Genomic DNA, 12,337 nt, shown 5'->3' with positions numbered 1-12,337 from the left:
TGGGAGCTCGGTGGGAACTAGCTGTCATACTGAGGACAGTCTGTGTATTCCTAGCCAGCTAACATGGCCTGCTTATAGTCTTTAGTGAAGAGTTTGCTGCCACCCTTTCAGTGTCCAGCTATGTTTCCTGCCAGTTAACTTCAACCTCAACTTGTCCTGCGCCACCGCCTCCTGTGACCGGCTGGGGGCGGTAGTGCGCCTGGAAGCTGTAATAACCGCCGATAAGAGAACAGACCGCGGCGAAGAAGAGAGAACCAGGACGTTGTTCCTAATCTGAGAACCTGCAGACTGCCGAACATGAATAAACCCGTCTAGCTCCTGTCGCAGCCCAAACAACAGACTGTTTGCCTGTCTGAAACATCTGCTGAGATCACGGACAGCAGGACCTGGATTGGGTAAGGGTGTTTGACAGAAGAGCCGAGCTGGCCAATGATGTTTACAGCTAAGCAGCGCTAAGCTAACGCTTTAACCAGCTTACGTTAGGTTCGCTAAGGTGAGCAGCTAACGGCCGCTAACACAACAATCTCACTGGCGTTTTTCTTCTTCATCTGTCGGCCATCCCGAGTGTTGGAGCCGTGCTGTGAGTAGTCCCCGGTAAAGCCGCTGGTCTTGGCTCTTCTGTCTGTTCAGTAACGTTAGCCAGGTAGCATCGAGAGATAAACACTAGCTAGCGTCGCCGTGGAAGCGGACACCGTGTGGGAGGAAGTGGTTTAACGGTGGTCGGCGGTCAAGTTTCCATTCGTTTTAATCGGTGCACAAGTTCACGGCTTAAGCTGCCGTTGTGTTTAAGTGCCCGTGTAGCCTCGGGACACAGACGGGGTGAACGTTAGCCAGCTCAGGTGAGCACCGTGGTCCCGGCGGCCCGAGTCAGCGAGCGGTGTTAGTGTGGGTGAAGAGATGCTGTCATGGCTGAGAGGCACCAAGAGGCACCGCTGTGTCCTGCAGCTGGAGAAGAACCAGCCAGGCCATGCAAATAATCATCATTACATCAGTATGCGAAATGATAGAAGACAATTTTCTATCCAAATGATTATTAAACTTTCCCTCCGTGCATCGTAGTGAGCTCATGTTCACCTGAGTGGGGTTTATACCTTGTTCAGGAAAGACAGAGAGTTTAACACTCACTCACACAGGATGGAGGCATCATGAAGTCATCACACTCCACCAGTGCAGAACAGTCTGTGCTGCATTCAGTGTCCAAGACACAAACTGTGCGGTGTGTCAGTGAGATTGGTGTTCTCACTTGATAACTAATAAGAGAAGTAATGGCACCTATCTACAGAGTTCTGTTTGATTTCTAGTCCACTTCCTTCCCTCATCCTCTGCTTTAGTCCAGTCCAGACTAACTTTGTGCACCAGAGGAGGGTATCACTGTTTGATCAGCACACCCAGCCTGTGACAAGGAGCACAAGTGGGCATTTCTAAGCTCTAAAAACCCCCCAAGCCAACAGTGTGTGACACTAACCGGAGTGGCTCTCAGCCCTGTGACGCTGATACTCAGCAGCTCTGTTTGCTCTTTCAGGTTCATCGAGCTCGCTGAAGTTTCTCTCCTCTTCCACTCATCATGGTGGACTACTACCAGGTTTTAGGAGTACGGAGAGATGTCTCTGCAGAAGAAATCAAGAAAGCGTGAGTTGATAAAGTGTCACATTTTTACACTCCAAAAGAGTCCAGCTTAGCTGTGCTGGACCTTGTAGCTGCCGGCCATGCTCCTAACTCTGACTCCTCAGGCTGGTCACCTCTCTACGGAGCAACATCAACTACAGAAGCACTGAGGGAGCTCAAACTATCGGAACAATCTATAAGCAGTTCACAAGAAAGAGTGGAAAGGGACACTTTTGATAAGCCAGAACAAGTTAACCCTTTAACGTCCTCACCAAGAAAAAAGCAATGAAAAAATGTATTCTTTATATATTTTATTTCCTTGATTACAAAAATCAATGTTTTTTTATGAACAGACCCCACATTTTTTGAAATATTGGCCTCTACCAAACGGTTGAGATGTCGTAAGTAAAACATGTTTTCAATAAGCTATAGTGAGTCAAAATGTGCTCTAGCATATGGTTGAGCAGAAGGTTAAAGGGTTAAGGCAAGGGGACAGTGGTGAGTGGGAGTCAGATTTAAAGAATAAAGATTTGTGGGGTGTCAGCTGTTATTACTCCTCCTACAACTTCCCAGCGTGCTCCATCAGCTTCAACTGCCACGTCACAAATGTCAAGTACATGAGAAATATTTAGTAATAGTTGAAAAACGATGTATGACACCATACATTAATCAGTAAGAAGTTATTAAAGCACCAAGATTCTACAAATATTACAATTAATGAGAAGACGAGACAACTGGAATCTCCCTTGTTGTCCACAAGACTAAAGGATGGAAACAAGCAGCTTGCGGGATCATGAAAGCTTGATAAGTCTTATTAAGCATCAGTCATCTTCCCTTGTTCCTCCTGCAGGTACAGAAAGCTGGCCCTGAGGTGGCACCCTGACAAAAACCCAGAGAACAAGGACGAGGCTGAGAAGAAGTTCAAGGAGCTGTCAGAGGCTTATGAAGTCCTGTCAGATGGTTTGTAGCACAGCTCTCTGCACAAGTCTGCAAATAAACACCAGGCATCAGCCAAAGTTACTGCACAGTACTTCATGGAGAGAAGTGATGGCAACACCCGAGGGTGGCAGAGGAGTTCAGATGGAGCCTCCTCAGCTGCCTTCATGTGCCTGACTTATTACTTGTATTCTCACAGTCGTTGTCTTTCACCTCCTCCAGCCAACAAGAGAACCATATATGATCGCTATGGCAAAGAGGGACTGACCGGGAACAACGGAGGAAGAGGTGAGTGCTCTTATCATTTGCGTGCAGTCACTAGTTTTTTAAGAGAACAGATGAACCAACCAAGATATTTCACTAAATAATACATTTCCAGTTCAGGTGTCTTCTGGAAGAATTCCAGGATGTTTTACTGGGAGGATTCAGTGAAGGAGTGATGGCAGAGGGTAGAAACTGTCCTCTCACTGCTCATTGTTGCTCCTAAACAACAGACTCAGCCTGAGACTCCCTTTCCTCTGTCTGGATGTTGATTGACTTGTTGTTTGTTACCATGGAAACACAGCTCTTAACTCAGACCTGTATAAGTCAAGGCTGCCTGGTAATTGAACAGAAGCTTAGTTAGATCCTGGGGGGGGGCAGGTGACTTCACAGAAGTGAATAAATGTTGTTGGTTTGACACTGTTTCCATCAGTGTTCATTGATGTGGTGTTTCAGGGAACCATTTCCACAACGGAGATCATTTCCATGAACCGTTCACATTCCGCAACCCAGAAGATGTTTTCAGGGAATTCTTCGGAGGCAGAGACCCGTTTGCAGACTTCTTCGGTAAGCTGTGTTATTTAGTGTGAAAGTCTTCCACTGCTTTGGGAGATTTGAAAAGTTTCAGCCTTCCTCATTTGCTGCACCAGTTTTTCTTGACTTTATTTATCAGTACTCTCACGTCGTTTGTTGTCCGTCCTCTTTCCCTCAGGTACAGATCCATTTAGCGACGATCCTTTTTTCGGCAGCGGCCGGCGGCACCAAGGTCGGGCGAATCGCAACCGAACAGGTGGCTCATTTTATGGGGGCTTTGTCGGTTTTCCTCCCTTTGGTGCTGGCTTCACACCTTTTGACCCAGGTAAGACCTGCTCCAGTAAATACAGGAAGAAACAAGCATGTCCTACTGTGAACCACACGAGCACAGAAACAGCACGCGTTGTTACAAACCACCCGGTTAACTTCGACTCTCTCCGTCCGCTTTCTCAGGCTTTGGTTCGTTTGGCTCAATGAGCACCATGGGTCACATGGGTCACATGGGTCATATGGCAACCATGGGCAGTCTAGGAGGGGGAGGATTTACCTCTTTCTCTTCCTCCTCCTTTGGGGGAGGAGGAGGTGGAGGAAGCATGGGCAACTTCCGCTCCGTGTCCACGTCCACCAAGATCATCAACGGCAGGAAGATCACCACTAAAAGGTAGATACCAGTCAGCAGGGCTGTCACACACTGCTGGAGTGTGCTGTGCTCTACTTTTCCACTTCATTTCTTCTTTATTCTTTCCTGTCCTACACATGTCACTGGAAAATGAGAATCCAAGCTCGATTAAGTCGACGCTGCCTTCTTCTCTAGTTAGCAGCCACTTCCCCTGGCCTCCTGCTGACCGTAAGAAAAGCTAAAATCCATTCAAATGCTTCCTGAATTAAAGAAATACAAACCAAACTGGAAACAAGCTTACTGATTTAGTTAAAAATCAATAAAAAGCAGCTTTGCGCTGACGCTGTGATTTTCCAGCTGCTCAGCACTCCAGGAAGTCACAGTGCACCCTGTGTTCCTTCAAGTCATCTATTTTATTTCATTTACATGCTTTTCTGAATGCATCCAACAAACCCTGTGTGTCTATTGAAACACCCTGTTTCAGCAGCTCCACACTCACTCACAGCGTGTCCTCAGCTGGATGAACTGTGGAACAACACAATGCTTTTTGTATCCAAGCCAAGAATCCTAATCAAAGGTGACTGGTCGTGGTTTTTACATGAAGGGGTGGGATCCAGCCAAGTCACACCTGTCACACCTCCATTCATAACACTTCCTACACAGCTCAGCTCTGACATGAACGCTGTCACTTTAACAAAGACTGGAACAGTCTGCGTGGTCATTCATCACAAGTGTGTGTGTGTTTAATATGTTTAAGTGAGGAGGACATCTTCATCACTTTGACCTCACACCGTGCACACAGCACTGGACATAAATATCCCACAATTCAATACAGTAGTGACAACGACAGCATAACACAACCAAGGCAGATGTGGTGTGAAGGCCCTAACGCTTCACTGGGGGGTCCATATCAGGTGACCCTTCGCTGGGCAGTATGTGTTTTCAGAAGCTTTCTGACTTCATATCTGGAGCTGGGTTCAAGGCAGTGATGATACATGATGAAGAACACGACCTGTTCCCCCTCTGCTCCATGCTCTTCTTTCATCCACCACCACGTTCATTCATTCACTGCCCTCTCCACCCACACACTTTGTCGTCTTGTGCTCCACAATAATCGTCTGCCCCCCCCAGGTAAACTTTCGGTCAACCAAGATTGTCTTTGTGTTGCGACAGCCTTAGGAGGCAGTCGTCTCACCGAGCTGAGAGCTTTTTCAGTAGAACGTGTCTCTCCTCTTCCTCACTCTCTCCTCCTCCTTGATCTCTCCTCCACCAGAATTGTGGAGAACGGGCAGGAGCGGGTGGAGGTAGAGGAGGACGGGCAACTGCGGTCATTAACCATTAACGGTAAGGAGCAACTGCTACGGCTGGAACACAAGTGAAGACGGAGGCGTCCTCTGCTGGAGAAGTGTTACCTCAGCACAAACACACCAACAAACTTGAGCTCGACACAGAAGGAGAAAAAAGCAACAAAACAATGTAATAATAGTGCTCTACTGTTGTTTGGATGTATATAATTAGGTTGTGTTGATTTCCTCTCATGTCCTCTCCCTGCTGACTCATTTGTTATCCTACCATTCAAATCAAAGAGGATTTGGATGTAGACTTTTCTATGCATTTTGTTAATGTATTTCTGAATTGGAGCTGTCGTTATGTTTTGGCTCAGGGTGGTGTTATTGTTTCAGTGTTTGGGACCACGGTACTGCCTACTCTACCCCCCCCCCCCCAGTCCGTCTGTGCAGAGAGCGCGCACACTGTGTACCGAAAACAAAGCATTTCAAGTGTTTGAATTTGATTTGAAGAAGTGGGTAGGATTAACTGAAGCATCTTCCCCCTCTCTGTTTACTGCTTGTATAATCTCTTCTTAGTCATTCTTGTTTTTTTATTATTATTATTATTATTAAAAGATACAATGCTGGTAGGATGAGTTATGCAATTTTATATGTTCTAATACTGTGTTCTTTGTTTATTTAATAATGCATGTACACTTGTGATGTTGAGTCTTAATGTTAAAGCTGCATTATGATGCACAAATTATGGAAGGCATTCTATAAATGATATATGGATATGGAAGACATTTTGTGTACTTTGTAAACCAGTAAATCTGAGTTTCATCCTGTTTTCAGGATGCTGAAATTGTGGCTGGTCTCTGCTCTGTTAGTTCGCAGTGAGGTCGATAAACTAAACAATGCATAATGATTTGAGTGCCAGTGCTCACAATTAGATCAGTGGCATCAAGAGACAAGCACTGTTTCACACCCACAGGGATGAGGACGTCTTCTCGTCTGTCCAGGATGTGTAGGGGAACACAACACTGAGCACTCAGGGCCTGGTCGGGTAATAGCAATGATAAAATCAGCCATTATAGGAAGAATAAGTAATTAAGTACATAAATATAAAGTGAGCAATAAAAGTAAGACTATAAATGTAAATGCTAAAGCAAGTGGTCATGTGGCACTGATGGGAAGCAACCATAAAAATCTGCTGGAACTACTACTACTACTACTATTCTCCTGAAAAGTGCTTGATTTTCAACATATTCTGGTGTTTCATCCACAAAACCACTCAATGAAACCAAAAACCTTTTAATATTTAAATCATATTTATGTCATTGTATCATTTCTGCAGTATATTAATGTTTGAAATAGATTAAACCGTGCCGTCTCACCAGACACGGAGCAGAGCTAGCTTGACTGACAAAATGAAGGAGGGTTTTTGGTCCTGCTTCCTGTCTGGTGTAAACGTGGCGTCAGGAGGGCGAGTGCGTCCTCTGACCTTTGACGTGCATGCTGCACATTGAAGGTAGTTAGCTAACTGCTGTACCTGCTCACCTGCTACTGGAGAACAGGTGGATATTCCATCACTGGAGCAACATGCCAGGCTGCCAGGCTTTTCTGTGATAACTGGAGAGGAGCTACAGAAACAAACCTGCAGAGTGGAAATGGGTCACGTGATCGGGGAGTTGGCACTTGCCAGCCATTCCCTGCTAGAGTCCTCTGTTGATCCCTCACCCTGGAAATTTGCAAGCATTAAATGAACCAGATCGAAACATACCATAAAAGTTAATATGAACAACTGGTGAAATAAACGACGTGACAACATGCACTGATTGTGGACATAAAGGAACTCTAAATGTTTTGCCTGAAAAGTGCTTAAAACGCTGTGAGAACCCTGAACAGTGAGAATCTGTTTGCCTCAAACAACCTCAGCCTCCTGAGGAAGAGAGTGTTGACTAGCTGCAGATTTACTCTACATGCACACTCTATATTTCTACATATTCATGGGAGGAAAGTTTTTCAGCTGGGAGTTATGAATAGTAACTGCTGGAGGATAAAACTAGTGAAAGGCCAACTATTCTCTCTTCTGTTTTCCCTCCATGACCCACTAATCTATCTGCACAATGCAAATGAATCCCACGATGACGTTCAGTGTCAGAGACAAAAATGTAACGCAATCATCTTAATAAAGTGCAGGATCTGACGAGTGCACACAGTCCTGAGGTGCAGTGAGCCTCCCTGTGTGTCTAGAGCTCTCTCCCACTGCAGGGGAAGGGTTAGGATGCCATTTTGACTCTTCTCTGGAGAAGAGGAGACACTGGGACATCAACACCATGCTGAGGACAGGAGATGTCCCATCTGACCTACAGACAATTTAAGATCCTCTAGGTGGTGCTAGTGAGCCCTGAAGCTTTACCCTGCTCTCAGCATCCTTCTATTTCTGCTGTCAGACCCTTTTTCAAATAGTACGGAGCAAATTGTCAGTCTGTTATTAGACCACACCCCTCAGCACACTGTTCTTTTTTTTTTTTCGTCCCTCCACTTGCTGAGTGCAGTTATTGCTTTGAGGAATAACGGGAGATCCACCCAACGGGAGATCCACCCAGAGCCCCCTCCTCTGATGAATGTGAACCAGCAAGAGTGTGGTGTTGTAGTACCTGCAGCAATGACTGGACCAGTGTCTGTCTCCAAGAAAGTTTCAGTGAAGCAACCTGGGCACACACCAGCCCACCTTTACCACTGTCTCTCTCTCTGTCTCTCTCTCTCTCTCTCTCTCTGTCTCTTTCTCTCTCTCTCTCTCTCTCTCTCTCTCTCTGTCTCTCTCTCTCCACCTGTCTGCCAGATCTCTACTGTCTATCCTCTAATAAAGTGGAGAATGAGGATCACATCTCATTAGTATGTTTTCAGTCCACTTCCATTCTGAGCTCCAGTAGCTCCAGCTTGGCACCGTGAATATCCTTCCACTTAGTCTGAATTGAGACTGGGGGGGGGGGGGGGCAGCAACATCCCCTTTGTTCCTTAATGAAATGTGTCATTATCATGACTGATGAAGACTGGGGAGGGACAGCCTCCACGGTTTTTATATTGTTACACAGCTACACACTTGCTACACAAGTTCTTTGACTGACTGGCGACAGGTCCAAGGTGGATCCCCCCCGTGGCCCTCTGGGGATAAGGGGTGTAGGTAATGAATGAATGAAGGCTGAGTGCTTATGGGAGTAGAACAAGTGTGGTGAAGTAAATGGTCTGTATCAACCACTCAGAGCTCTTTTACCTCCCATCCTCATTCACACATCCTTCACATCCTTCACCCAGAGGACACTGTTCTCACACACAGTCACTCTGAAGCTGCTTCAGGAGCTAGTTGGGGTTCAGTGTCTTACCCAAGGACACTTCGACTAATCTCTGTCAGGACCTTTAAAATCTGTTGGAAAACCCAGCTCGGGGCTCCTCTGGCCAGAACCTCCCCCCAAGGTCTGTCAGGAGCCCAACGCTGCCTGAACCCCAGCGTTGTACTGCATTGTATTATTCCACCTGTGAACCTGATTTAAAGGCGCTTCTGAGACCGACTGAACCCTCCGGCTGACCTGTGAATAATAAAAAGACGCCACTCTACCGCTGAGCCACAGCTGTAAAAAAAAGTCCTTTACTACTCAAAATAAACTCAAAGTTGGCCCACAGAGTACAAAGATGGTCTGCAGTCACCTGCAGCCTCATGAAGCAAACACATGCCCTAACCATCTTCAGGTCAGGTAGCTCCTACACGAGCTGTAAATATTACCATCCAATTCAAGTTGGCAGGTTTAAATCCACTGCCATGACCTCCCTCCTGCCAGAAACAGCACCCTTGTGGTAGATTTTGAATTATGCTTTAACAAAGTCATGTATTATTATGGAGGGTTGCAAAATGCACAAATCTGAATCAGCGATGACTGTTAGAGAGGAGGTCAGCTGTGAGACGGAGCTCTGCCTCACACTGTTTGCTTTCCTCCTGCTCTCAGGGAGGAAGAGGAGCCACCTGCTGACACTTGATGTAACTACAGCATGTCCACATGCCTTCATTAAACATGGCGGTGTTCTGTGCTGCCCTGCCAGAACAGTTCAAGCACTAAAGCCATGAGCTAACTGGTACCTGTGGCTCCCAGGGACCACCAGGTGGTCAACTATGAAGGTGTTCAAGTGCACTTCGGTCATGAGGTCACTTAAGACTGACACGTTCTCATGTTTTACCAGACAAAACCCCAGCAGTTCTAAATCATGATACATCACCCCTGGGCACCTGGTTATTCATATCCCTGTTTACACAGGTCAGGTCTCTGATCATCCATCTATTGGAGCACTCCTCAAAGCCAGGGTGAGGTCATACCACAAAATGTCATGTGCCTGCACAGAAGATAGTCAGGATGCTCCACGATGTGACCAGAACCAGGACACTAGTGTGCATGAAGCCTCCTCCAGCTGGTTAAGGTGGAGCAGCACAGTCCTGCTGTGCTTGTCTTCTACAGTGACATCATGTTGTGTCATCATGAATGTTTCCCATGTAGTACATAAACAGAGTGATCACGTGATCACGATGTGGGGGGGGGCTAGATGGTCTCACAGCTGCTGTGTCGTCACGTGTCTGACCCGGTATTTAAACTGCAGAGGTGAAACCCTTCATGAACACAAGCACACTGCTGCGAGCTGTCAGTGGGGGTGTGTGTGTGTGTGTGGGGGGGTCCGTTCAGGGTATAATGTGGCCGCTTCCATGTGGGGGGGGCGGAGCCTGGTGCGATGGGGGGAGGAGACAGGGACCGGGGAGCTGCAGCGGACCCGGACCAGCCTGTCCCAGCTGGATCTGTTCTGTGTGTGACAGCAAGCACAACACTGCCCGAGCACAGGACAGCCTGTGGGTGCTGATGGGTGCACCCCGTCCTGATCACATCCAGTGTGCCCCCCCCCAGGAGGCTGAGGTGTGAGCGGTGCTGTGATGCTGAGCAGTGTGAGCATGAGCAGCAGCTCAGGAGGAAACAAGCTGTTGATCTGGAGCTGTCCTTGGTGCTGAGAGCCTCAATCCAATTACCTCTCTCTCTCTCTCTGGGGGTGGGGGGAGGGGGTAGCTCTCCGGGCCACCTCACACTTCTCTCTCTCCCTCTCTCTCTCTCTCTCTCTCTCTCTCCCTGCCGTGTGTGTTTGCTGATGGCGCGCAGGGCTGCACACACACTTCCCCGGACGTTTCCTCTCCTGCGCTGATTGTGTTAGTCGCCAAAATGTGGATGTCCAGCGGTGTCGGTGCTCCCGGGAGGCTTCACGGACCAGGAGGGGAGGCGGATCAGCTGAGATAACTAACGTGGTGCTATGGTGGGACCTCCTGGAAGGGCAACAGTTCGGCTTTCCCGGAATATCAACAGTTTGTACGGAGGTGGGCTCCACGGACATTGTTTGGCTGAGCAGCTGTCGGTGTGTTTGAGAGAGTGAATAACTGTGGTAAACTTTTGATGGCGTTACTGAACAGCCCTTTGTGCTGATCCACATAGACTTTCCATCCACTTTCCTTTCACCTTGTACTTTTAAAACTCTGTGACTCAGGTGCGTAATTACAGGTTAAGCCTGAGGCTCCTTAATCTCTTGACAACGAAGTGGACGCTCTCACTGTGGACTCATGTGTCCAGGGTCCAGCCTCTGCAGGGCTTTTAGTCTGGTGTGATAAAGAAAGTGGAAAGAAGGAAAGCTATCAGCTATGAATACATTACTGAACTATTAATGACAGTCATGTGAACCCTGTGTTCTTAAACCCAAGACGAAATCTGTAAACTTGTTTTTAATCCAAGTGTTTCTGGTCAGTGCTCAAAACTGAATCAGAACTTCTTTTGGACTGGACATGCTGGTTAAGACAGATTCTCTAGTAGTGACGTAGCAGCTTGGTTCCTGACGTAGCTGCGTGTCCCAAGAGTGTCCCAGGAGAAGATAGACAGACTATAATTAACTAAGGCAGACTTGAGCCAGAGGAGACGGACCTTAATGCTGCTACTGGGATTTGTGGAACTCCATTACACAATCAGATAAAGGTCCTGCAGTCAGAGGACTTCTAATGGCAGCGTAAGCCAACGGCCGAGAGAAAGAAATATTGATTGACACTGGATCTGAATTGGTCTTCATTCAATACATATAGAAACCTGATGAAACACATGCAGGTGTATTGTTCAGGGATTTAATTGGATGTAATTAAAATGGCCGAGGTTTCCTGGGTCGCAATGAGTCTCCAGGGTTTAATATGGCGACCAGATCCACACAGTGTATAACATCTCCAATAATGTGAGCTCCACGGTTCTACTGCCGAGATACTTTGGATGTGGTGCTACTCATTGAACCGCAACAATTTACTGTCTGGCAGCTTGTAAACTGCAGTAAATTGTAAAAACAGTTTGTAAGTATATAGAAATGACACACTGAGTGACGTAGTGCATGTCCGTCTGAATAATGTGACTGTAAAGTGGAACATGAAGAACACACAGCCTGTGTGCTCATGACGCTCACAGTGTTATTTCAGTGTATTAGTAGATTAGGAGACACCCCCTTAGCTCTGCCCCCTTTTAAGCTTTCAGAGGGCATGACTAGATTAACTAGCAAGGGGGCACCAGGGCAGAACGGGGGTGGCCCCTACTGACCCCTTCTTCTTCCCTCTCTCTCTGCGTGCACTGCTGCAGTATAGAAAACAAGACATTAGGATTGTAGGACTTGTCGCAGGTTTGGATGTCCTTGAAAGTGTGTGTTTGTGCTAATTTATGAAGATTTAAGATAATTTCTAAGATTTGTTGGGGAATACACACCTCTGAATAACAACATGACCTGATCAGAGCCGTACAGTGGGCCCTGCTTTATTCTCTGACCTTGAGGACCTGTCCTGTAGAGGGACCTTCATTACTTCAGTTTGGTGCTCATGTGTTACTAATTCCTACTGTGCACCGGCACACTGATCACTTATTATAGGGCCGATGGTGTGATCCCCAGCTTCTCAGGTTGAAGTTTCCTTCAGTTCTGTTTTATTTACTGCAGCTGTAGAACTTGTTTTATAGTAGTTCATCTTAAGGCCACTGATGACATCATTGAGGAGGTTTCTACAGTTGAA

General features: G+C 46.9%; 1 protein-coding gene across 1 annotated transcript; it reads left to right on the top strand.

The window, feature by feature from the left end:
* Nucleotides 1-247: 247 nt before the first annotated feature.
* Nucleotides 248-6,088, top strand: dnajb6a (DnaJ heat shock protein family (Hsp40) member B6a). Its single transcript, XM_070845107.1, has 8 exons — nucleotides 248-395; nucleotides 1,523-1,629; nucleotides 2,456-2,565; nucleotides 2,764-2,829; nucleotides 3,259-3,369; nucleotides 3,515-3,661; nucleotides 3,790-3,997; nucleotides 5,229-6,088. Exons 2-8 carry the CDS (start codon nucleotides 1,565-1,567, stop codon nucleotides 5,332-5,334), a joined length of 813 nt encoding a protein of 270 aa, XP_070701208.1. The 5' UTR covers nucleotides 248-395; nucleotides 1,523-1,564; the 3' UTR covers nucleotides 5,335-6,088.
* The last annotated feature ends 6,249 nt before the right edge of the window (nucleotides 6,089-12,337 follow it).

The sequence above is a fragment of the Pempheris klunzingeri genome, chromosome 15, assembly GCF_042242105.1.
Source record: "Pempheris klunzingeri isolate RE-2024b chromosome 15, fPemKlu1.hap1, whole genome shotgun sequence".
Taxonomy (NCBI): Eukaryota; Metazoa; Chordata; class Actinopteri; order Acropomatiformes; family Pempheridae; genus Pempheris; species Pempheris klunzingeri.
This window is presented reverse-complemented; position numbering and strand designations above follow the sequence as displayed.